Source organism: Gopherus flavomarginatus, chromosome 2 (assembly GCF_025201925.1).
Source record: "Gopherus flavomarginatus isolate rGopFla2 chromosome 2, rGopFla2.mat.asm, whole genome shotgun sequence".
Lineage (NCBI taxonomy): Eukaryota > Metazoa > Chordata > Testudines > Testudinidae > Gopherus > Gopherus flavomarginatus.
The window spans coordinates 216,705,319-216,732,315 of NC_066618.1; the positions used below are offsets into that span (position 1 = coordinate 216,705,319).

Here is a 26,997-nt window from a genome sequence, read left to right on the forward strand (position 1 = left end):
CATAGTCTCCCCTGGACTCGGGTCCTAAGAGTCTGCCAAAAGTATCCCACAATCCCTTGAGCTGACATTCTTTGAGAGAGAGGACAATCAACTTGAGGGAAACGGAAGCAACCCACAGCAGCTCAGAAAGTTGGCATTTAGCCCTTTCATTTTATTCTGACCACTGAGCTGCAAACACAACTTTGGAGAGCCTTCTGCATTTGCAGTGGATGCTGACCAGAAGGAGTCCTTTGCAAAATGCGTTGCTTCATGGTTGTGGGAGCACAGGCAGATTTTGGTTAATCTCTCCAGTGAGTCCAGCTAAACAGTGGATTTTAGTAAGAGTACAAGGAATGACTACGTATAACACCAAATAGCAAAGAAGCTGGCAGCGTTGGAAACTTATCACACCAGTGACCAGTGCAGAGAGTGAATTAAGTGACTCAAGACTGAGTACCAGAAAAAATAGCAACAAGAGCTGCATGTCAGGCAACCTGCCAACAGTCATGCCTGTTTTATGATGAGTTTGATCAGATGCTATGTGCTGCATTGAGCATGGAGCCAATGGTGGTGCATGATGACTTGGTCAGCCAAGAAAGCAACCTGCATCCCCCAGAGTCCAGCAGTTGGCACCAGCAGTTGGCACCAAATGAAGTCAGTAAAGTGACTGCTGCTGACAGTCCCAGGGGAAGCTTTGCCACAAGAGCAGCTGCAGCTCATCTCGGGGCTGTACTCAGAAGAGTTTTTTTGTGCCCCATAGAGGAACGGCCTGCCACGGAGCCTGGTAAGTTTCCAGCTCCATTTTAATGTTTGTTAATATAGAAGTAGGAGCAATGTCTATTCTATGAATGAATGTAAAAGTTAGTACTAGCCCTGAGTAGCAGTGTGTATTCACTAACTGCAGATTGTATGTCAGCGCCTCGGCTAGGGCTAGAACAGAGAACTAGATAAATTCATGGAGGTTAAGTCCATTAACGGCTGTTAGCCAGGATGGGTAAGGAATGGTGTCCCTAGCCTCTGTTTGTCAGAGGGTGAAGATGGATGGCAGGAAAGAGATCACTTGATCGTTACCTGTTAAGTTCACTCACCCTGGGACCACTGGCATTGGTCGCTGTTGATAGACAGGATACTGGGCTGGATGGATCTTTGCTCTGACCCAGTTTGGCCATTCTTATGTTCTTACAGTGTTTACCACTAAACGGAATTCAAGAGACCAGGAAATGCAAACAGTTAAAAACACATTTAAAAGTGAGTTGTTACTGGAAAGCCACACATTTTTGAGATCACATTCCTCTTGTTAAAAATAACAACTTTACGTTACCATCTCCATAAGTACACTGCTCTGTAACCACTCAACTGTGTAATGAGGCACTTGGAAACAGTGAACTGGGGGGATTATGAAAATGTGTTCCATTTACAGATCTGGTCCATTTCAGTTAAATGTAGTTCATGCAGTCCATAGGTGGTGAAATCATTTGTCCCAAATACAAATGGGGTTTTAAGTTTGGTCCAGAAATGTGCCGGGGATGTGGCTGTGGAGTTCTGGGTATTTTCATGCAGTCATAACAGGCTCAGTCATGTGGATGCTCACACATCATCTTGTTGTTTCCCTCATGAATTCTGGCCCAATCCCAGCTGAAAACTTTTCCCATAGCAGGAGCTCCAGATAGGTAGTCATGTTTTGGGGAAGGGCATATTTTCCAGGGCCATCCTGGTAGCTGACCATCCCACTCTACTCATAGAGGTGCTGTTCAGTCACTACTTTGCATATTTCATTGGCATACATTCCTGGTTTCCCATGCACAGCTTGCAGTAACACCTCTATTTGCCAGTTGGGAACCACAAGAACTGGTATGTCTTCCAAAATGTGGAATACCTGAAATGATAGAGCAACCTTTTGTAGAATAGCCACTAACAGCCCCGTTGTCCTCCCACAGCCCAAGTTGTTCTGCAGTTCTTGGGGGAGGGGAGAAAGCAGCTGTGATTTTTAACTTGTCTTTGTCTCTGTACTTATTTCATTGCGATCAACCTGGCTATGTCCAGGGAGCTTCTGTGGGCTGAAACATCCCCCTCACAATATATTGAAATTCAGTTTTTAAAAGTAACAGTTTGTCATTGAAATTCCACAAGGATTTTTACTGTGCTCCTGCACTGAGCTATTTGAGACAATAACCCTCTGTGTCTTGCCTTATTCCAGGTCCCTCAACTTCTACAGGCTGGTACTTCTACGGCACAGAAGCAGCTTGTGTCAGTGTACCTTCATGGACCATTCAGAAAGGAAGTATATCTGTGATGAACTTATAGTTGTAGTTCTGGACAAGGCCAACAAGAAGGTCTATTACCTAAAATAGAGGGACTTATGGCTAGAGGAAAGGCATGATGAGAGGCAAGCAGAAAGGTTCAGGCTGGCTGTACAGCTTGAGGACAGGGTTGAAGCATGGGAGCTGACATTTGCTTCCTAGCTTCTAGAAAAGGAACCATGGCTAAGGGAGGATTACAGAACTCAGCAGAAAGAACTATTTAAATGGCTGCTATCACTAATGTCCGCATGAATACTGGCTCCTGCTGCACCCGCATCATGGCTTGAGTCCCCTTTGCAGTGCCCTGTGCTGCAGTCCAGGAGCAGCTTGGACAACTCCATGACTGAGTGGCCCATGCAATAGAGCCCCATCAGTGGCTGGGCAGGGCAGCAGTGCCCCATTCATCCTCCCCCATGGATGCCTTTACTGCCCTCCCAGCCTAGCACTTGGGAAACGTGGGAGGAAGGGAAAGGAGATTGGGGAGCCAGGGGACATGCAACAGTAAGGGGTTTCTGTCTTGTAGATGGTTTCATTGTTTGTTTGTAAGGTTCTGTTACTGGTGTTTTGCTGTGGTGATGGCAGCTGGCCTGCCTGGCAATGTGTTAATGTTGTATTTTTTAATAAATGTTTCTAAATAAAGCTTTTTATTTTAGTAAGAAATGTCATTGCTATCACTGCATCACATCATATAATGTGTGTTTCAATAATAAAGGTAAATAAATACATGATCAGAGATAATTGCGAATTGGTATATAAGTGCTATTTTGCAATAGTTAGTTACATCAATACATACATCAGTCACTTCCTTACATCAGTTCATACTGTGAATTAACTTTCTCTCATCCTCCATTTGATAAGCTGTCAGGTCATTCATAAATACATTTCATGGCAATCAACGCCTCCCCCTTACTGCCCTCTACAAGCATATTCATAAAGGGACTATTCTCCCTCTTCATTGGCCCATGCAAGTCTGTAATGTGGGAGCACACAGCATCCCTAACTTCTGTTGCCCATGTGCATCCAGCTCCATCTGTGGTAGGTGCACTTTTCTGGCTGAGTATACCAGTTCAGCAGTCCATTCAAGGGGAAATGGCTCACCTTTGGCGTCACAAAAATTATGAAGAGCTCAGCAAGCCACAGCATGAGCACAGCATTGATGACAACAGGTCTGTAGACACCTGCAAGGAGATTTCTATCTGCCAAGTGCACATTCAACAATCATTCTACACCTGCTAAGAGTGTAATTAAACCTTTTGCCAGGGCCTCTGATATCAGCATACAGTTAAGACAAGGCGAACAGGGGCATGTGGGGTCCCCAAGAATGACACTAACTCCATTTATGACCATGTCATTTGGTGGGAATAGTGTCATAGTCTGTCCATGAATGTAGACTCCCAATCAGCAGAAAACCCTGGCATCATGATTTTTTCCAGTGCAACTCATGTTGAGGTTCATAAATTGGCCACCGTGGTCCACAAGTACTTGCATAACAATGGAGAGGTACCCTTTGCAGTTTATGTACTCATGCTCTTTCGGGGGGGCAAAGTATGGGCACATGCAGCCCTCAGTGGCCCCAGCACAGCTTGAAAACACCGTTCTCTCAAAGCCAGCAGTTACTTCCAGAACATCTTTTAAGCCCATCGCTGTGGGGTATATCACACACCTGATTGCCTCAGAAACCTCTGCCACCACTTTATCTGCAGTTGACTTTCCAACACCAAACTTGTTGGCAACAGACATATAGTATTTCAGGGGTAGCCAGCTTCCAGATGATTATAGCAACTCATTTCTGGACCAGCCTTGCCACCCTCATGCATGTATCTACATGGTGGAGAGTTGGGGCAAGTTGCTCACAAAGCTCCAGAAATGGAGCTTTCTTCATGCAGAAATTCTGGACCTGCTGCTGGTCATCCTAGATATGCAAGCAGTCTGTGCTTGTGGTCCTGCTCCCAGAAGCGTCAGTCTATGTTGGAGTTATCAGCAGCTATACCAAGTGTCATGAGCAACATCAGCCAGTTCAAGTCTGCCATGTCTGTGTTCTCCTGCTCCGTCATTAGCTCTGTCTGGTGCCTTCAGTGGGTCAGAAAATGCCTCAGAAATGCACCAGCATCTCATGGGACCTCTGCCTGTTTCCTGGAACAGGAATAAAAGTGCATGTGAGAGAAATTCTTCAAATGACGCTTTGCTGGCTTCGGTTTCTGGGAGCATGCAGACCAAAATGAGAGGTCTTGACAGATAAATGTTTTGTGGGCTGTTCAAACTTCCTGTAACGTGTAGGGTGGACAGTCAAGTTTTCCAATGCTGTACCACAAAGAAAGGCTAGAGCAATCACATTTCAGGAGAGTGCTAAGAAGTCTGGGATATGGCTGGTTAGACTTGGATTTGCATACTGCAGTGTGGATGCTAGAGCCCTGGTTTTGGGCCTAAGGTTGACAACCAGTGTAGATGCTCAAGTCCTGGGTCCACGACTCAAGTCCCACTGACCCTAGACTTACATTGAAGTGTAGACATACCCTCGGATTCCACAATGGAGAGGGTAGTAAAAGAATCTGTATAAAATAGTGTTTTTCTTATTAGTACAAAATGAAACAAGTTCTTTACTGATTTGCATGCATGAAACGTGGTAGCTCACTGTCTTGAAAAATGTTTTAAAGCACTTTTTTAGGGCTCATTTAAAAGCAGATTGTTAAAGTAGTAGTATAATAGCTGGCTGGTAAACTTCACCTACTTATTCACCCCAAGACTTTCAAAATTGAATTATTTAGTTTGGGATTTTTGGTGTTCTATTTTTCAAGTCTAATATTTATAGTTTTAATTCTTTTCTATTCTTTCACACAAATGTACTTTATTTTTATGGCATTCAAGGAGTCCCAGAGTGTACTGAATGCTCTTAGAAGTAACATTCCGATGACCCAGGTGCCTCAGAGCCCACAGCAGGAAGATTCCAGAAAACAGCTAGCTCATGAATCATCAAGAAATGACGACAACTTGGGGTGAGTTATTTTAATTTATAGCAAATAAAAATGAATAGAGTAAACTGGCTTATATCAGATCTTAGTTTTGATAGAATATGGTGTCTGTCTTTAAAGTTACGGCTCTGCAAAACCCACTAGTTTCATTTTATGTGGGCTTCGTGGACCCGAACAGGTCAGCGTTCTAAAAACCAAACAAAATTCCTTATGACTTGGAGAGATTTACAAAACCATTGATTTTTTACTACTTTCTTACCAAGATGACATCAAATGTTTGAGGGGGAAGTATCCCAGTGCAATGAGTCCCCACTTCTGAGATTTCCTTTGTTATTGCATGGTGCGTTCTGGGGCACCTTCAGCCTCTGGTGAGATAGAGGCGTGGCACCAGGATTTCATTCTTGCTGAAAAGAGACAGGCAAGTGGGCCATTCCCCTTAATTTCTTCTCTGAGATGGCATGGGTAGGAGTGGCCATTTGGTAAGTGAGCTGGCTGCCACCTGAAGATCACAAGAGGGAACCATTGACTGCCCCACAAACATTATTGAGGAGGTTATAGGTCTCATGCTGTTGAAACAGTCAGTTACAACAATAGTACGGTTCATATAAGTACCTAGATAGGCCTCTCTCCCAGACCTTCTCCACCTTCCATCCTTTGAATAGATTGAATGAAAGCCATGGCCTGTTGGGTGGAGAGATTTCTATGTCAGGTTGACTCCTCTTCCAGATTTGAGAGAAGCCAGGGGAGGACTCGGTCACATTGAAAACCAGATCTGTTTTTGCCTAGTTTTGGTCCTCTGGTTTTAACTCTGATCATTGACCAGATTTCATATGCGTACAAACAATGTTCATGTCTCATCTTTCCTTTTTATCCAATAAGAAATACAGCCAGGAATAGTGTTGTATTACAGCTGTCAGGGAGGTAACCCTTTACTAGTACTAACTACTAAAATTGTAGATAATACTGTACTAACAAACTAAAGCCATTACAACTTTTTAATTTTCTGTTCAGCTACTAGAATACATGCTGGTAGATGTACATAATTCCCCCCTCAATTTATACAGTTGCTGCCTAACAATTGCTGAATAATGCTCATATTTTAGGGGACTGAATTTTAAAAAAATCATTTTTCCCAGTGGCACAAGGAATGTCTTTCATCTCTCAATATGTTCAGACTTTCAGATCCATCTCAGAACACTCCAACAGATGTAGATTGGGATTCTCAGGTAGCTTCTCCTGTTTTTGGAGCATCTAACAACATGAAGAACAGCCTGACTTCAGGTCTTTCCCCTTCTGTTTTAGAAACAGGATTGAAGTCCAATGCCAAAAAAGACTCCTTCAACAGTACTTTTAATTCTAGATCTCATAAAGTTAGATCAAAATCTGAAGATGTTGCTTTTGTTGCACCACTTAACCTTGGGACTGAAGTGAACTCTGTTATCAGCCAGGCCTCAGCCAGTAGGCAGATGGTTGTGAAAAGGGATGCAAATGAATCCATAACTTGTGTGGTCAACACTTGCTCAGGTAAAGATGAGATGATCAAGAATGACTTCCTCCTTGCACCCCACAAACATTTAGTAGACAGATCTATTAAAAGAAAGAAAACAGAAGATGAGCGTGTGACTAGCTGTGAAAAAACATCTTTCAACAAAGAAAACTCTTTTCCTTTTCAAGCAGACATTCAACCTTTTAATGCAGATCATATAATTGATAGGCCTCTGGACCTGTCTGATCGTTTTTCTGCTATTCGCTGTCAAGAAAAAAGCTCAAGAAGTGATGAGATCTGTAAAAATAGACTAAGACAGGTGACGCTGCATGATATTTTTTCACAGCTGGTGAAGCCTGTTCCAAAGGGTTCTTCATCCATCCAAAATATCAACAATGTAAGCTATTTGTCAGGAAAAGAGTCACAAGAAGATCCCTATGAAAAGGAGATGATTCTCCAGTCACGTGGCAAAACGTGCCCAGATAAAAAACCTTTGATGCAAATAAAAGAAGAAATCTCTGCTTTCAAAATCCCATCATTGCCAAACACAGTAGAGACAGAACTACTTTTTGATGACATGAAGGTATGTTGCTTCTCTGAGGGAAATGTGTATTTTATGTTTTTCCTTTCCAAATGTTGTGTTTAAAACCTGAGAAACGTTAAAATTGTAGTATGTTATTAGGTTGCCAGTGGCCACGAACCAATTAGAAAGAAAACCAGGACAGGACATGGAGAATGTGAGCTGGCATCTGTGCTTCAACCAAACCCTTGTAGAGCAACAAAACCTAAACCACTGCAAAATGAACAAGGTAACTTATTCTTCATCCCATGCCTGTAGTTTAAAGGAGTGGAATGTTCACATTTTCGTTCTTGTGCTCTTATTGTTCTTCTCTTCCTCTAATCCTGCACCTAACTTCATGCCCTTTGATATGCCACCTCTTATTCCTAGAAATACCTCTACATTAATTATATCCATCCTTGTTTGCCTCAAATCACTTTTTAAAAACATACCTGTTTCATGAAGCTTTTATCAATAGTGTCCCGTCATTCTGTGTTCACTAGACAGTCTTTGTTCATGGCTTTAGATTGTTACGGGCAGGAAAGATTTTTTTTTTTTATCTAGCTTACTTTATATTATAGCTGCATATAGCACTTTGCTGCAATATATGAATAAGATGTTGAAACAAAATAAGTTTGGTGTTTTATTGTACATCAACTTTCTCGTGTATAGACAGACATTTAAAATTGATAGCTGGCTATAAGTCTGTCTGAATGTTTGTTTGCGTTTATGTTATCCTTTCTAAGAAATTCCTGTTCTTTAGTAATGGAGAGCATTGCTACCAAATACCCCTATTTACAGGAATTATACTATATATTTTCACTTTTCTAATAGGAATGTCTGAATCACTCTCTCTCGATAACTCTTCACTTAGCAGCATTCTTGTGGAGCCAACTCTGGAATAAAAGAACTCAGACCACCAACGTAGCTATTCGTTGAGTAGTACCTTACTTTTATGGTCATCATCAGTATTGAATAGATAGGATGAGCTGACAGACCCCCTGAAACTTTTTATTGTAATATTATCTGACCACCATATTTATATGTACTATGCAAAAGAGAGAGTGCATCATTACAGTAACAGTGTATACGGTGAATGTACAGAAGAATCTAAAGGATTATTTTAAAATTCTTTATATCCAAACTAAATTATATCAAATTAGTGTGCTTACTCTACACTATTTCAACCTTTTTATGAGAAAAATCAAGCCTAACGGAAGAATGAATAGCTAAAAAGGAAATACACCTAAGGTTGGCAATAGATGTCAGTAGTTTGATTCTGATTTATCTTTTCTCTCTTGCTTCCTGTATCACCACCTCTAAGATAAACCATCCTTAGAAAATATACAGTGGAGTATAGATCCAGGAGCAGACCTTTCCCAGTACAAAATGGATATTACGGTTATTGACACCAAGGTAAGCAGAAATTTGAGTCACACCCTCATATCCCATAAAATAAATAATAAACTTAACTTTTTAAAAAAGAGTAAATTAGGCTAATTTGATAATAGGCTGCATATCTAAAACATGGTTTAGAAAAAATTGAAAAATGCCAGAGTAGACTTAAACATTACAAATACATTTTACTTATTTTTAGAACAAAACTTTGCAAAGCGGATCCTCAACTTGTCTCCCAAAGCTTTCCATTATCCATTACAAAGATAGTGCCACATTTTCTGATTGCTTTCCCGGTAGCTGTGGAAAAGGGAACAGTCATTACTAAAATGTTTTGTAAAAAAATTAATGAATGTTCTTAATTACACAACTTGTCTTTTGTAAGTGTTCACTGTGAACGCTATTGTAAATAATTGGAGACTTACAAGACTTGGCTTTATTAACTTTGTTTGGATCACTGACACTTAGTCAGTAAGGAAGCATGGCTTTGTTGAGTGTTTTCCTGAATGGTAATTGTTTTTGTCATTCTTGCTTGTCTTAAAAGATTAATTTGTTTGCTAATGTATTGGTTCTTCATGTAATTGCAGGAATTTTTTCCATGAGATTTGACAGTTTGATGAATTGCTTTATACATCCATAAATAAATTTTTCTTTCATAAAACTTTACAGAAGGTACCTGTAGAATGTGATCTCAGTGACTAGTGATGTTCGCCAGATTACCCCTATTTCAAATCTAGTTGCTAATGCCAGGTTATACAACAAGTTTCTGTATCTCTGCCATGCAGATGTTACTCTCTGAAGACCACTGTGAAAAACTTTTCCATAGATTCTTCGCTCTGCTAGTGGGGAACTTGTTAAATTTCTTTGGGAGACTTGTCTGAATTGTATCTTAAAGGAACTTCAGGTACCTGATATGAGACTGAAATATGTCAATTAGTTGTAACTTTTAAGTGTGATTACCATTTTTATACTTCATTTATTCAGGAAGGCTCTCAGTCAAGAGTAGGAGGAGAGACTGATATGGACTATACATACGTTAGTGAAAGCATGCTATTAAAAATGAAAACTCAAGAGCAGAAAGGAGAAAGCAGTCCAAGTATGTATTTTTCTCCTCTTCATAAATAGATTGAAAATTGGCTGATGATACAGTATAGTTTGTTTTGTAGCATTGCAGTAAAGACTATAGGTTTATCGTGATGGCTTAATCTATTTCCTGTTGAAGTCAATAGAAGACTTTATATTGAGGTCAAAGACTTGGCTAGGGTCCATAGTTTGTGGCTGAGATTGTGCTTCCTTTCTACACCTCTATAAACAAATTAAATATACCTCAGATAGTACTTGTTGTCTAACCTGAAATAAACATGTTAAATATTTAAGTACTGTCATGACACAAAAAATACCCCATTATTGACCCTATCAAACTTCCTTTATCTGTAGAAAGATCTCATTTTAATATACTAAATATATACAGTTATTGTGTGTGTGTAGATATTTATTTTATTTCATGTCATATATAAATCAATTTGACTGTATTTAAAATACCTAAGTCGGATGGAGGTGGATTATCATTCACCAGTAAAGAATGCAGATATTTGTGTTTGGATAACTCCACAATAGTAGTTATCAACAAAATACCTCTATTCATGCAGTGCTAAGGTTGAGGATTTATTATTGTGAAATCACTTTGCATATCTGCACTTATATCAGTCAAGAAATCTTTCTGAGGTAGGAAAGCATAATCCATATTTAAAAGGTGAAGAACAGGCACACAGAAATTAAGTGAGTTGACCAAACTGTTGTAGTGAGTCAGTGCAGAGCTGGAAGTACAGTATAACTCTGTTCTTTTGACTAACGTTCCTCCAAAAACATGTTTTGTTGAAAGACTGATTTGGATGTTTGTTCTGACCTTTTTTATAGAGGGAGAAAGAAAAATGAATGACAGCTTAGCAGAAATGTTTGATCGGACCTCATATGAAGAATATAAATCTTGTTTAGAAGATGATAGTCCTTCCGCATGTGATGAAAAAGAAAATCCTCTTGAGGAAGAAAATGAGGAAGTGTCATCAGCAAGCAAACTAACAAGTAAGTAGTACACTTGTTTTTCCTTTAATTATAGTGTTAATACAGTAACTCCTCGCTTAATGTTGTAGTTATGTTCCTGAAAAATGCTACTTTAAGCGAAACGATGTTAAGCAAATCCAGTTTCCCCATAAGAATTTGTTTAAATAGTGGAGGCCAGATTCCAGGGAAAAAAATTTTGCTAGACAAAAGACTATATATGTCAGGGGTTCTCAAACTGGGGGTTGGGACCCTTCAGGGGATCACAAGACTATTACGTGGTGGGGGGGTTGTGAGCTGTCGGCCTCTACCCCAAACCCCGCTCTGCATCCAGCATTTATAATGGTGTTAAATATATAAAAACATATTTTTAATTTATAAGAGGGGATCAGACTCAGAGGCTTACTATGTGAAAGGGGTCACCAGTAAAAAAAAGTTTGAGAACCGCTGATATACTGTGCGTGCGTGTGTGTACAGTATTATTGTTTAAGACTTTTGTGTGTGTGTGTGTATATATGTCCTAATTTAATACTGTACACAGCAATGATGATTGTGAAGCATGGTTGAGGTGGGGAAGTCAGAGGGTGGAATAGGCTGGGATATTTCCCAGGGGATGCCTTATTGCTAAATGATGCACTTAGCTGAGCCCTCAAGGGTTAACACATTGTTGTTACTGTAGCCTCACACTCTACAAGGCAGCACAAATGGAGGGAGGGGACACAGCATGGCAGAGAGAGACGTGCATTGCCCCTTTAAGTAGGCTAAGCCCACTCTAAGTACATTGTCTTTTTAAGTAGATCAGCAAGTTGAGACAGCTGCCGCTGCCAGCAAGCTTCCTCTGTCCTGAGCCCTGTCGTGCCCTCCCCCCCGCTCTATGGAAATAGAGTAAGAGAGGGGGAGAAACACCCTGACATTAGCACCCCTCTTCCCCCTGCTCCCAGGAGGATCTCCAAGGCAGAGAGCAGGAGCAGCACACAGCAGTGCGGGGAGGGACAGCTGAACTGTCAGGCAATTGATAGCCTGCTGGGTGGCTGCCGCACAGGGAACTTTTGGGAGCAGGGAGCTGATAGGGGGGGCTGCCAGTCCACCCTAGTTCCAAGCCCCCACCAGCTAGCTCCAACAGTCTGCTCTTTCTGCAAGCAGTGAACAAAGCAAGGCGGATGCCAAACAACATAATAAGGGAGCATTGCGCACCTTTAAATGAGCATGTTCTCTAATTGATCAGCAATGTAAGAACAAACCAACATTAACCAAGATGACTTTAAGTGAGGAGTTACTGTAATTAGATTGGTCAAACTAAAGGAGAATCTTCTTAATTGGGACACAATCCCACTAGAATCAGAAATATGCCAAATAAGTGATTATTCTGTTTATCAGAACTCAAAGAAATTCATTCAAGATTCCAGAATTTTAAGAGAATAGAGAGCCATTTAAAAGCTGCTGCATTAAGTGACTTATTTAGCATTCATACAGAAGCAGGGAAGTATCACAGAAGTTAACATATGGGGCTATACAGTAGGATGTCTGTTCTAGGAATCCCCGATTCTTGGTGTTAGTGGGTTGATTTGGTTGCAGTTACTAACTCAATTTAATGAGAGGAGAGGTAATTCTTTTTTCAAGGAGCTCTTTCTAAGACTATTTGAATATTTTGCATCCTAGCAACCTCTCTCTTCTTTGTGATCTCCTTTCCCTTCTCTTCCTCATTCCACTTTACATCTCCCACTATTATCTCTTTACTTTTCACTCACACACCATTTCAATTCTCTTGCTCACCCCATTTCATGCTTCCCTTACTGCACTGTATCTGTTGCCTCAAAGCTGATTGTGTATTTCATGAAGCTTGATCTCATTCAGCACATTAGAGGACATTGTCATTGTCATTCAGCACATTAGAAGACAATTAGATAATTGTGAAATATTAAAATTAAGAAATCTGCATATGGTTTTGTTCAGGTAGATAATGGTTAACTAAAATAATTTTGTGCTAAATTTTTAAAATTAACACTGTTGCAATTTATGCAGTATATCTCGCTCAATCATTTTATGGTCATTCTGCCTAGGCAAGTTCATTAACAGACTTATGGCATGTTTTTATTTATTTACAGAGCATGAGAATAAACAAGATAAAACCAAGCAGAAAGCTTTTGTGGAGCCATATTTTAAAAGTGATGAAAGGTAATGCAACATTTTTATTAATGTAAGAGGATTGGGGTTTCCCCTCTGAAGAGACCTTATCCTTTCATAAAATAAAACTGCAAAATCATTCCATACAAAGACGCAGAAGGTGTAAAACTGGAAAATCTCTATATGAATTCTGGTTATTATTACAAAAAAGGAAGATGAATCGGAAAGAGAAACTACAGAATGTTAGAAGAGAGGAATGCTTGTCACTTTTTAATAAAGAGAAGGAAATGTTACTCTTTTACTAAAAGCATGCTTCTGTAATCTGTGATGTTTTTCCAAAACACATAGTAGCTCAAGTTATGTATTATCGTGCTTATTATGGTAGTGCCTAAGGTCCAGCTAAGAACGGGGCCCCATTAGAATAGTATATATAGAGTAGTAGATGGTTCCTGCCCCACAATGTTCATAATCTAAATGGACAAGACAGATACAGGGTGGGAGAAGAGATATAACGTACAAGGAGAATAAACAATGTGATAGTAGCAAACATTAGGTATGTTCCATGACTGGTGGGGCAGGGAGTGGTACTTAGGAACGGATCCGCTAAATGGAAAGAAAAGGGAAGGAGCGCAAGGGGGGACAGGGCAGGTGAGAAGAAGGGAAGGAGGGGCAGGTATGGAGTGAAGCTGTGGTGAAGAGACTGGAGGGCAGGTAGGGTTGGCATAAACAGGCTATTTGCCCAAGGAAGAGAAAGTATGGTGACCAGATGTCCCAATTTTATAGGGACAGTCCCAATTTTGGGGTCTTTTTCTTGTATAGGCTCCTATTACCCCTCACCCTATCCCAATTTTTCACGCTTGCTCTCTGGTCACCCTAAGAGCAAGTCAGAGAACTTCCTACAGTTTTGAGTGGAATGTCCAAACCTGAAAAAAGTCCCTTCTTTGGCTGCTCCTATTTCTACTTCCTGGAGTCGCTAGCTAACGTATTCCTGGACAAATTGGAGAAATGGTCTGAGGTAAACCGGATGAAATTTAATAAAGACAAATGCAAAGTTCTCCACATAGGAAGGAACAATCAGTTTCACACATACAGAATGGGAAGAAACTATCTAGGAAGGAGTACGGCAGAAAAGGATCTAGGGGTTATAGTGGACCACAAGCTAAATATGAGTCAACAGTGTGATGCTGTTGCAAAAAAAAGCAAACGTGATTCTGGGATGCATTAACGTGTGTTGTGAGCAAGACACGAGAAGTCATTCTTCCGTTCTACTCTGCGCTGGTTAGGCCTCAGCTGGAGTATTGTGTCCAGTTCTGGGCACCGCATTTCAAGAAAGATGTGGAGAAATTGGAGAGGGTCCAAAGAAGAACAAGAATGATTAAAGGTCTTGAGAACATGACCTACGAAGGAAGGCTGAAAGAATTGGGTTTGTTTAGTTTGGAAAAGAGAAGACTGAGAGGGGACATGATAGCAGTTTTCAGGTATCTAAAAGGGTGTCATCAGGAGGAAGAAAACTTGTTCACCTTAACCTCTAAGGATAGAACAAGAAGCAATGGGCTTAAACTGCAGCAAGGGAGGTTTAGGGTTGGACATTAGGAAAAAGTTCGTAACTGTCAGGATGGTTAAACACTGGAATAAATTGCCTAGGGAGGTTGTGGAATTAAGAGTAGGTTAGATAAATGTCTATCTGGAATGGTCTAGACAGTATTTGGTCCTGCCATGAGGGCAGGGGACTGGACTCGATGATCTCTCGAGGTCCCTTCCAGTCCTAGAGTCTATGAATCTATAAATTCTTCTCCCAGGCCAAAGAACATACAGATTTCTTATAACAGGGTTTTTTCATTGTCTCAATCTTTTTGTTTTTGTATCAAGCTTTTTGAAATTCCTGTGGACATTAAATAAGGAACATTCAACAGACCACTATATATCTTAGCGCTTTTGCCATTCGTCTTCTGTTTTCATCATAACCTCTTAGTCTTCATTTCAATATACCATTAAGCACTCGATTTAGTGGCTGGCTCACACAACTATTCTATACCCAGCCTGTTTTAACTTTGCAAAGGAAAGAGACTGACATCGTGTCTTGCTAAAAAGAAAATGCAAAGCTGAAAAATCCCATGCAGTTGGAGCAAACAGGTAGAAACATCATGGCACTCATGAAGCATTTACTAAAAAAAACCTAAAACCTTAAGTGGGGCAGGCGATAAATTAATACAATTCAAGATTAAGTAGAGATGAGATGGTCAGCAGCTCCTCTTTCACAGAGGAGCATAGATACATGTAAGGACAACTTTCCAGCTTCTTTTGACTACAGATTATTCCTTTATGTTCTGATGTGAAAGATAGCTTTTTATATGCCAATTGTCAGGAAGCTGAGGTTTTTTCAGATAATCTGTTAAATTGTCCCAGTGAAATGCTATTATTTCCTTGCTGCTGTCTGCTTCATTGGGTTAATAAACACTTCAATTTCCCAAAGAAATACATTATCAAATGAAAACCTAGGCTATGTCTGCAATGCACGACAGTGCAGACTATGATGGGTGAATCACAGAGTGCACCAGACTGTTGCACTCTAACTGCCCCATGTGGATGCTGCTGACGTAAAGTAAAAGGTGTTTGGTTTGCATTAACATAGTCCTGTTCGAAAGAGTTGAATGGGGGCAGGTAGAGCACAGAATTTTGGTGCACTCTGCAATTAGCAAACCCTAGTCTGCACTGTGGAGTAATGTAGACATGCCCCTAGTAACTTTTCCTTTTGCTTTCCAGAAAAAATGCTGGGATAGGTTTTCCCCATATTGACGTTGTTCGAAAGAGGGAAGAGAGAAGAAAATTGCTGGGCCATACCTGTAAGGAATGTGAAATAGTAAGTAAAACTCTTAAGTTTTGGTCAGTCTTGCATTATTTTCACTTGCTTGGTACTAGAGGCCTGAAATGCTTTTCAAATTAAAAACATAGAAGCATGAGTACTGGTAAATCAAGTGGCAAAGAAGTCAGTTGTACTAAAGCTGTTGGCCACGGTAGAGATCCATAATAAAAATTAGGTACTGTAATAATGGAAAATAATTAGATAAAACAACATCTTGGAATGATAGCATTGGCATTTACTTGCTTATCTTTCCTGTATCTACTAAAAGGAACAGGCATTGCAAATCCTCATGTCAGTGAGGCCTCAATTAACAAAAAATAAATCAACTACCCCAGGGATTCTCAAACTGGGAGCTGTGACCCCTCAGAGGGTTGCAAGCTGTCAGTCTCCACCCCCAAACTCCACTCTACTTCCAGCATTTATTATAATGTTAAATATCAAAGATATGTTTTTAATTTCTAAGGGATGGGGGGGTCACACTCAGAGGCTTGCTGTGTGAAAGGGGTCACCAATACAAAAGTTTGAGAACCACTGAATGGTTGATCCACCAGTATCTCAGCAAGAGAGTGATAGCACTACTTCTGCTAAAGCTGAGATATCTAGAATTGGGTCCAAGATAGAATTGTAATGTTAAGCTGCACTTCATGGTATATTCAAGTTTTGTTTTCTTCTTTCTGTATGTATATACTGGAACAAGTATTCAAATAAAATTGCACATGCGTGTATATGTACGAATGCGTACAAAACTTGCCTGTCAAAATTTCAGGTACCTTTATAAACCAGATTGAAAATTTAGCCCACCACAACTGCTTGTCGTCCTCTTAAAAACATGATTTGTCAGTACTGACTGTTACAGTAGTTTTGCACACTGACTGTCAGAGCAGCAGTCTGACTCTTAGTGATATTCGGTACATATCTGCAGTCCCCAAAACTTATACATGTTATGTTGTATAACTCACCAATTTTTTAGATTAAGCAACAAATGTAATGTAAAGTAGAATGTAAGGCAATGGTCCCCAAACTGTGGGGCATGCCCCCCCCATGGCACAGAGGAATGTTCAGGAGATCGTGTGGCAGGGCCCAGGCCAGCTCCCAAGGGAGGCAAGGAGGAACACCACACTTCCAGCCCCACTCTGCCCCCAACCCTGTTCAGCCTCCAGTTTTGCTCTGCCTCCAGTCCCACTCTGCACCTTGATCTCCCCCCATCCCAGCTCTGCCCTCATTCCCTCTCTGCCTCTAGCCCCAGCTCTTTCCCTATCCCCAGTTCCACCCCCACCCTGTCTTCAGCCCAAGCTCCGCTGCTGAGGAAGCCTTGGCTGTGCAGTAATGGAAGGGGGGGAGGGGCGTGGACAGATTCCGTTAATGATAAGGGGGAGGGGGAAGCACTGGAAAAGTTTTCAGACCACTGATGTAAATGGTAGAGAAAAAAGTTGTAAAGACATTTTTACATTTCTTTTTCTCCCTTTCAAGTAACTGAAATGCTTTCAGGCACATTATAGATGTGTTACTCTTATTTTATGTGTATAATAGATTGAAAAGTATATTAATGACCAAATGAAGCACAATCTGCTGGAGATATTGAGCTACAATTTCATACTTCACAACATGTCTGAGGTGTGGATTAATGAGCTAATAAGAGTTCCTGTTGAGTTTTATTGCTTAATTTCCACTCTTATTTAGAACCAATATTTTTCTTAACATCCGTTCTATCCTACTGATAGCTAAATTTCTCCAGCTGACTAATGCGGCTTATTAGCATGTTCTTGAACAAAACAAGTTCATGAAAAATCCCTTTGATAAAACCTTCACTAAAATGCATTTTTAATAGAAATTGTTTTATTTTCAGCTGACTGTAAAAGTAAATTCTCCGTTCCAAAATATGTGAAATCTAGAGAGTTTGAATGAAAACAGAGCATTAAAAAAAAGCAGCTCTATTCTGTTTCTTGTGCCAAGAGCCATGCATTAACAATTTTAATTTCCTGTCTCTGCATGCTACAGGACTTTTCCTCTCAACGAACCCAGTTCTCATTATATTTTGGCAAGTAACATCGTGGAAACATTTGTAGACTTTATTTCGTAATGTACAAGCATTCGAATTCTGCTTTTATTCTAATTTTTTTTTTTTTTTTTTTGAGGAAAGATTTATTTATTTATTTTTAGCGTAAACCATCCAAGATTGTACGTGATACTTGGCAATAACACTGCACTAAAATGACTGGATTTGAAAAAATTCTTAACTGAAGCTGCCACTTGGTTAATTGTCTGCATAGGTCTGCATACTTGGACCATTCACAATTCCAAAAGAGAATCAATATTGAAAACATAGTCCTCATTAGATAAGAAGCCACTTCCATATCCGGTTCTGGCACCTAACACTACAATATATGTTAACATCAGATTTTGATTCTCATTTTTACTCAGTATGTAGATATCTATAAGAGCTACTCCAACAGGACTGCTCCCAAACAGAATTTTTGCAAGTTAGTGGTAACTCCCTATTATATTTTTCCCTGATGATACTGCATTCTCAGTCATGATGACTGTATACCCAATTTTTAATGAAAATACATATTTTTGGTTTGAAATGGCATCTTTAATAGGACACTGGCTGCTTGTTTATACTTTTTTTTTCCTATCCTTTAGCTACACTGCCACTTTAGAAGCTTCTGTCAATGTTTTCTTCTGCTGTTCGGCAAATATTCACCCCTGTCCCCAGTGTTCTAATGGAGCTAAAATTTAAAAGCCTTACTATCTGGTTCTTTCAAAACAATGACAATTCAGTTTGTTACTGTTGATTTGTTTTTTAATTTCCACAGAAAATAGTACTGTAGCTTTTAAATTGTTTTAATCCCAGTTCACTCCGTTCCTCAGCGGTTCAGACAATTTACAAGTTTAGGCCTAAAATTTGCTTACAGCAAGCCTGATAGAGAAAAATATGAGGTTTTTAATATACTGTTTCAAAATTCCTAATAAACTGTTTTAGGGCAGTTTAGGATTTAGACCTATTTCTAATTATCCTTAAGGAATATTTAGCTATCATTAATCTGATTGGCTGATGTGGATTTTCTTTTTGAACAGACGTACGATATCTCTTGTTAATTTAGTTGGCTGCTTAAAAAAAAAAAAGTTATTCTGATACTTTTCTAACATTGGCCACCGAAAGCTGACTGTACAAATAGCCATTACCTGTTTGCTGTTCTGCTTTCATCAGTCTATCTATAATCTCAAACACATACTGCTAAACTTCTTTTGTGGATTTGTGTGGTGGGGAAGAAATTTTAATCTAGCTTTCTAAGCATAGTACTGTAGTTTCGAAGTTCTCCAGATGGACGTGAGCAATGTCTAATTTCATACAAGTTAACAAAACCAGTTTTATAGCACCTATAAGACATCTTGGCTGGATGTAAAAGAGAGAGGCAAACATTTTTGCATCAGTAAAGCGATTAAAACACAGGTAGATTCCTGATGTTTAAGTGCTTAGGATTTCTCTCTTGGCAGACTTTCTACCAAAACCTCTGTTCAAAGCAAAAAATAATTTTAAATTAATCATGGCTGCGGATCTAGCTTTTCTGTGTAACCTGCAAACCAGGAGTCTTGCAGGATAGAAAGGGGAAACTCTGACCGTCTTGGTACAGCCTATTAAAGAACTGAATCTCTTTAAGACCTCTTGCTTCTTTGATGACCCAGAGACCCTGCATGCCACCAGATGATGAGAATATGTACTTACTATGACATTTAGAACAGATTTTGTTCTGCTGTCAGATTGATGCTGGATTACACCAACTCAACCTTTTATATCTTATATAATACTTTATATTAAAGTACCTCAGTCTTAGGCAGGCCTGCACTTACCCCATACTACAGAAACAGTACAATCAATCATCTCTTCATCTTACTGTATGTCGTCTCTCATTAATACCCCTCTCTCAGTGCTCTGGTTGTTTTGCTGTCCACACCATCACCACTACTGACACCCTTTCTTTTTTGGGTTTTGACTGTTTTATGTTTCTCCAACAACTATTGAGAGAATTAGTTTGCAAGTGTTCTTTAGCATTCCCAGTAGGCAGGCCTTGTGTGGCATCTTACTAGCACTAGATGGAGATGGGAAACAAAACAAAACTTTGGGGCATCCCGTTAATAAAAGCAATCCTGTACTGGATGAGCATTCCATTTCTTTCCTGTCTCTTACTTCAGATTACTTTCTGCCTGGCTGGACTAAGATTTTAACTTGATTTTCTCTTTTTGGTCATACCATTGTAGTATTTTGGCAAGATTACTTACTCTTTTGATGAGCTCCAACTATAAAAGTTTGGATAGCACAAGACTGTTGGATTGCTAATTGAATTAAATCATATATTCAAGCTTTGGAAAGACAGTGCTGGATGCATAAATACTGCAGTACTTCATAATGTCTAAATTGCAGACTGGCATTAACAGGAGCTTTTGGCAAGAAGCATGGTCTATAATGCTAGAAGAAGGATGAAAATTATTCCCTTTCATGATGCACATTATAGCCACTCTAATAAATGACCGAACCATGTAAACCAGACTCTTAAAAAAGTTATTTTTAACGATTGTATTACTCACGGTGTACTGGAATATATTGTGTTCTTTCTGAAGTCAGTGACATTGCGCTAGTTGTAATGAAGGCAGAATTTGGTTCAGTGTATGTAGGGCAGATTTTCACCCTGATCTAATTCTTTTGAGTTGTTCAGGTAGCACAAACGGAATATAGAGAGTCACCATAAGTCTCCTGCATGGGATTCTCCCTGTGAGTGGGGAGTTTCCAGCTGGCATAGAACTAACTGCTATGCCTCTCTCCCTGCAGCCCATAGCACAGTTGCTGGGGAGGGGAGAAGAGGAAACCAGATCACTGTGTGCTCCAGATAGTTCATCAGGGATCATAGTTCGTGGGCATAGGTTAGACCAGCTTCTTAGCTGCTCTAATTTGTGCCTTGTGTTTGCAACAGAGAATCTGGCCCATGGACTATTTGTGTTTCATTAATACCTGAAAATGCAATTATCTTAATCTGAATATTACTACTTTTATTGGTTAACTTTGATTCTTCTATTGATCTATGTGTGTATTCCAAACTGTTTTAAGCCCCAATTCTGCAGAGACTTATGTACATGCTTAATTTTACACACGAGTAGTTACACGTGTGTGTTTTTGTTTTGTTTGTTTTGTTTCATATTACAGTGTGTAGAACTAACACAGTTGCTAGTTTAGGGTGCATTTTTAAAGTTATAGTAATAAGGATGAAATATGTAATAAGTCAAGTTTAACAAACTAACACTTGAGGTCAGGGACATGCAAACCTAAATCTGTAATTTTGGCCAGCCTCACCAATGTGTATGTATTTAAGCACAATAATCAGTAGTGATAGTGCGATACAAGTAATGTAATTGCCTCTTATATATCATTGTTCATTTTTATGACCTATTACATATTTTCCAATTTCTGTTTTTAGTATTATGCAGATATTCCAGAAGGGGAGAGAGAAAAGAAGCTAGCTGCTTGTTCAAGACATAGATTCCGCTACATTCCTCCTAGTACACCAGAAAACTTCTGGGAGGTTGGATTTCCTTCCACTCAAACTTGTGTGGAAAGAGGTGAGTATATAAAATCGTTGTGTTGGAAAGTTTGTATGTTTTTGTTTTTAAACTTGATGCTGAGAAAACTGAAGTATTAAAAACACTAAGACGATGCTCATTTCATAATGAAAGATTCCCTACACAGCTCTGTCAAATTCCATTTGACCACCAGCTACTAAGTCCTGAGTAAATGTTGCCATTTGTTCAATGGCTTCTGGGATATTGGGAAAGGGGAATGTGAAGAGAAGTCCTAAGAACTGGGATAGAGTGGGAGGATATTGGAAGAATTCCCACAGAACTAAATTAAGACCATATTTATTTCTAACCTAGAGCTAGACTTGAACTGAATTTTCAGTGGTGAAAATCTGGTTGATTGTGTTACTTAAGGCCTCAAATAACAAGATGAATTGATATGTCTTCATAGCTCTCTTAGGTACCACAATGAATGGGGATGTACGATAAAATGGCTGTACTGTCAACAGTTGTCTGTGGTTGCCTTCTGAACATTGTGGTTTGTTCTTATGCATATATCCTGGTTTATTGCAAAAACACAAACTGCTCTTCAGACTTTTCTTTACACAGATTATAGTTTCTTTGTATAAATAGCTTTAAAGAAGCCATTGTAAGTTGGCACAGTAATGAGTTACTAACACATGGATCTACTGTTTGGATTAAAAATGTGTGGATTTTTTTATTATGCTGTTCTAGAGTAATGGTGCTTCAAAATATTTCACATTTCAAATGCTCTAGCCTTAAAACCAGATTTTGCAGGCAGCTTTCCTTTAGAGTGGATCCAACTACTGAGATATTTTGAGTGGAAAACAATGAAGTAGTTGAAAGATTTGTTTGACAAGATGTTCCTGTGCTAGAATTTTCACTTTGATTATACCAAACAATCCCACCATTCCCTTGAATGGGGTAATGGCTTTAAAACATGTACATTTTGTAAGGAGTTGCATCTATATCTTCAAAGGGACTGAAATTCTGAATTAAGAGCCCCATGCATTTTTGAGCTCTTTATCTAATTACAACAATACATCTACATTCTAAATGTTAATAAATTATAACATAATTATAGAGGTATGCAGAGCTATCTTTTCTCCAAGGTTTTAAGGTGGATTGCAGGAAAACTTAACCTGGGCTAATTGGTTGAATCCCCATGTTTTCCAAGTAGAATGTTAGGCAACATATATTATGCATACTGCACATAACATTAATATGTATTACACGTTATATCATGTATGAACATTGGGTAGTTTATGCTAAGCTATATCAATGTCAATTGTATTATGCTTTTCCTAGAGTTCTGTTCACTCATACAAAAGTATATCCCATAGCGCTTTACAACAGCACAACTCTGCTCTTGGTTCAGGCAAATACAGAACCTGTCAGAGACAAGATGTGTACACATAGTGTGTTCTCATGCAGTTAGTAGGCCATGGAGGCACCTCCTGGTACCTGGAATGTGGTATCCAACACAAAGATAAGGAAGGTAGAGGACAATACAGAAAAACAAGACAAAAAACTGGTACAGACTGGTGGGTTGAATCTTGGCTGATGTACAGAGAAACAACTGTAGTATAAATATAGGTAGTCGAAAACGCATACATTTGAAAAAGACCTGTGTAAGGTGAACGCTGCAAGACTGATTGTCAGTGTGTGTGTCTCCTTTTCATATTGTACTACTCTGTCTTTGACTAATTAACTGACTAAGCTTTGCTTGAATATTTTCAACGTTAAGCCACAAGTGTAATTAAGTGACTGGCTATACCTTGTCAAAAAGTGCTATGGGATCTTCAGCCCACTCTCAGAAGAGATGGAGTTTTGATCAATGTTCCTCCTAATTTTTTAAGTGCAGAATGAATTTTGTTATGTGCATTAATATGGAGGTGATTTATGGTGGGGGCAGGGTTGAGGGGTTTGGAGGGTGGGAGGGGGGCTCAGGACTGGGGCACAGGGTTGGGGTGTGAGGGGGTAAGGGCTCTGGCTGGGGATGCGGGCTCGGGTGGGGCCATGGATGAGGGGTTTGGTGTGCAGGAGAGAGCTCAAGGTTGGGACAGAGGGTTAAGGTGCAGGGGGCTGAGGGCTCCAGCTGGGGGTACAGGCTCTGGGGTGGGACCGGGGATGAGGGGCTTGGGGTGCAGGCTGCCCCAGGACTGTGATGGGGAGTGACGGGGAAGCGGCATCTCTTCCCTGGCTGCAGCAGCTCCAAGGCTGGGGCCAGGGGAGAGGCGTCTCTCCCCGCCTGCATGGCCCTTGATAGCCTTCTGCGCAGCCGCACAGCTTAGAGGGAATTTAGGTTTTGATGTGTAAGGTCTTATGCAATAAACTGTCAAACAATGAACAGCAGTACTAATTAAGCTACTTAAAAAGGATAAAGGGCTAAGTCAATCTTACTGAAATTTGAACCTGTTGTTCTAAGGAATTTCAAACTTTGGGCTCAGACTATTGGTCCTATTAGTAGTCATAAGTCACTGCTGCATTCCCTAAATGGAACACTATATATATATGGCTAGTCCTTGGCAATCCCTTGAAGTGATCCTGTATATTTTAATTGTGTGTCACACAAAGCATTTCACCAGTTGCAAAGAAGGAATCTACCAGTAAACTTGATTTTAATGAATTTAGTACTTGTGAACAGAGCAAAGTTGACAAATATGAAGGCAAATATAAATCCTGTACTTATCCACAAAAATAAGCAGAGACAGTAGCCTTTTTTTAGAGGTCTGTGTTATGTTAAGTATGATACATGTGTCCAGAGAAGTTGTATTGAGTGCTTTTGATTGATTAGAATGTAGCGAATATTTTCAGAAACAGATTTCTTGTGTTAAATAACTCATATTTTGCAGTGTTTCTATATATCTTACAGAAATAACCTACTAAAATAAAATATAAAAGCTTCTATTAGGGAGGACAGTGAAATGTGTAATGAGTTGCAAAGTAGTTGTACATTTGACAGCCTGATTTCTCAGTAGCATTTCAGTATATTCAGTCTGTATTAGCTATTAGGAAACTACTGTAAATCAATATAACTATATGTTCAGTTTTTTAATAGATAATGTTTTCATTGGCTGAGGGCATTCTAAATGATCCCTGGCAGGGTCAGATTAGTTTCCAAAAATGAAAAATACTTTAAACAAAAATCTTTGTGGTAGGCAAAACTTAGTGGTCTGTTAAATGCATTTTACTTTTGCTTTTATACTGTACCATCTCTCAACCAGATTGTTTTGAAATCTTTACCTTGATTTTATTCTTATTCTTTTAAGGCTATATTAAAGAGGATCTTGCACCCTGTCACCGTCCAAAAAGAAGGCAGCCTTACAATGTGATGTTTTCTCCAAAAGGCAAAGAACAGAAGACATAAATGATGGGGCAACAAAGCACATAAATGTGGGGAAAGTGTTTCCTGTCATCAGATATTTATAGTTAATATAAACTTGAAATGAAGATACTATGGATTTTTTCAAAATGATAATTCATTTCATTAGATATGTAAATCATTTCCCTCGTAGAAAGCTTATTTGAAAATCTGAAGTATGTATCAGGAAACACTACTATTTAATGTGTCTTTGTTTCATTTTGTGTTAAATGTTTTGTCTTGATTTTGCACCTTTAAGACAGTGGATCTGCTCCTGTTTTTCCTCCCATTGAAGTCAATGGCTAAATGCCCATTGGACCATATCCAAACTTTAAGTAAGGTGGGTGTGACTTCTTTGAGCTCAGTGGAGTTCTGCCTGCTCATTCTAAGTCTAAACATTGCTTATAAATTTCAGTGGGAGCAGGACTGGACCTGGTGGGGTGCTTCCATTTTGCACTGGATAACTTAAAGGATTTATCACCTTCCTTTTTTTGTAATAATTGTGATATATCTAATTGCAATAAACAAAGTAGTATTTATTAATGATTTCATCACCTCAAAACTTTCTCCAGCAGAGATCGCCAATCATAATTTCTTGTCCGATTAGTGCATACCAAAATGGTACTTATGTCCTCACAATTTCAGTGGTTTAAGTTGGAATCTTAAAATTTTTTGCTCCAGCTTATCATATATGGCTGTCTTTTTAATTCAGTGTCATCTGTATACCCTTCCTTCATAGTACCCAAAGTTACAATGTCTCACCTATCGCTAGGAATGTCTGAATTGAGGGAAGAGTCAATACCATTTGGAATGTATTGTGCCCAGACTCCTCTTAAAGATCTTCAACACTATCCACTAGACTGAGTGGTCTCTTAAGACATGTATTCTAATGTAGTGTTGTAAATTTCTATGTTGCACAACAAAGTGCACAAGTTGATACCTCACCATATAGTCCAGCTGTCTCAGTACTACACTAAATTAAAAGGTGGAATGTAGTATTGTGAAACATCGTTAAGATGACAGAGCTGCAATATTTAAACCTCAGCAGAATATGTCTACAATGCCAAAGTGAGAGATTTTTCTAGTTTAAAAATACTTCCTATATACAGCACTATAAGGAAATATTCCTTCCACTCAAAAAGACTTTTATCCAATTTGTGTGAATAACAAAAGCAAAAGAATATAAAGCCAATGGTATTTTTAATACAATTACTAAAATAGATTTTATTTATGACCCCTAATCACAACTATCTTTATCAATTGAAAAGCTATTTTGCGTGTACTGTGTTATGCCTGAGACATGTCACTTATCTCCATTTTACAGAAGAAAGTTAATACATACCTCAGAGCAGTGTTGAAGACATTTTTTTTGTTGGCAAAATGCTTTCAGATCCTTGCATCAGAAGCTGTAAGGGTGGGGTATGTTTCTAATTAGTTTCAGAAGGGCTCTTGGATGGTTAGAGATGACCTTATTAGACACCCATTGTAGTAGGTACTGTACGTATAAATAGGAAGACACCATTCCTGCCCTGGAAATCGTGCAGTATAAATAACTTGAAATATCCAGACAACTGTAAAAACATGTTTATAAAAATTAAGAGACAAACTGTTGTGCTAGAGTTATTGGGCCCAAATCTCATTTATACTAATTCTTTACACTTACCTGGCAGTGTAAAAGGGGCCTTTAGTGTAAAAAAATCAGGCTCATTTTCTAAAACGTTTAAAAATTATTGCGCTCTAACAAAGTTTTACTTTCTCAGTATTTGCAGATATATAATAAAATCCTAAATATGCAGTGCTTTAATTTGGTATTTAGAGGCCATAATGGGTATGCTTTAGTTTTTCTCTTATTTTCATCAAAATTTGGGGTGTGCTATAACTGCTTTAAATCCTGCCATTTGAGTACTATTGCCTACATCTATAAAGTTGCTTTTGTAACACTTCTTTATACTTTTAGAAAATTGTGAACTTTCAAAAACTTGAAACTAAATTATTTTGGAACTACTTGATTTAGTTGTTCCTTCTCAGATCATTATAACCATGAAATATTGTGACAAAGCTTTTATATAGTTGCTGCTGTTTCACTATAATGGTTACTCCTGGGACTGACCCAGTTTTTGTGCTGTGTTAGGGTTGGGTGCAACTTCACCGCCAAATCTGGGTCCCAGGGTCAGGGGAGGCTGTACAGTGATCTCCCACCTCTGTGCAGCCAGTGGCCTGTGCTCCCAGTGCCTCAGGAGTAAATGGTATCTTCACAACCATACTTGTTTACCGCTCACTAATGTAGTTCTTCAGTGTGTACTAAATTAGG

General features: G+C 39.2%; 1 protein-coding gene across 5 annotated transcripts in view; it reads left to right on the forward strand.

Moving 5' to 3' along the window:
* RBBP8 (RB binding protein 8, endonuclease) overlaps nucleotides 1-26,672 on the forward strand; it is a 78,033-nt gene extending 51,361 nt beyond the window's left edge. For 3 of the 5 annotated variants that reach the window (XM_050939208.1, XM_050939207.1, XM_050939209.1), the window contains 10 exons: nucleotides 5,145-5,272; nucleotides 6,423-7,317; nucleotides 7,417-7,543; nucleotides 8,618-8,709; nucleotides 9,673-9,784; nucleotides 10,606-10,770; nucleotides 12,852-12,921; nucleotides 15,634-15,730; nucleotides 21,205-21,346; nucleotides 24,595-26,671. In XM_050939208.1, coding sequence (XP_050795165.1) covers nucleotides 5,145-5,272; nucleotides 6,423-7,317; nucleotides 7,417-7,543; nucleotides 8,618-8,709; nucleotides 9,673-9,784; nucleotides 10,606-10,770; nucleotides 12,852-12,921; nucleotides 15,634-15,730; nucleotides 21,205-21,346; nucleotides 24,595-24,692 — 1,926 coding nt within the window. In that variant the 3' untranslated portion in view covers nucleotides 24,693-26,671. Of the gene's footprint in view, nucleotides 1-5,144; nucleotides 5,273-6,422; nucleotides 7,318-7,416; nucleotides 7,544-8,617; nucleotides 8,710-9,672; nucleotides 9,785-10,605; nucleotides 10,771-11,543; nucleotides 11,632-12,851; nucleotides 12,922-15,633; nucleotides 15,731-21,204; nucleotides 21,347-24,594 lie in introns of those variants that run through there. The other 2 variants (XM_050939211.1, XM_050939210.1) reach the window with 2 other exon arrangements.
* Nucleotides 26,673-26,997: the final 325 nt, after the last annotated feature.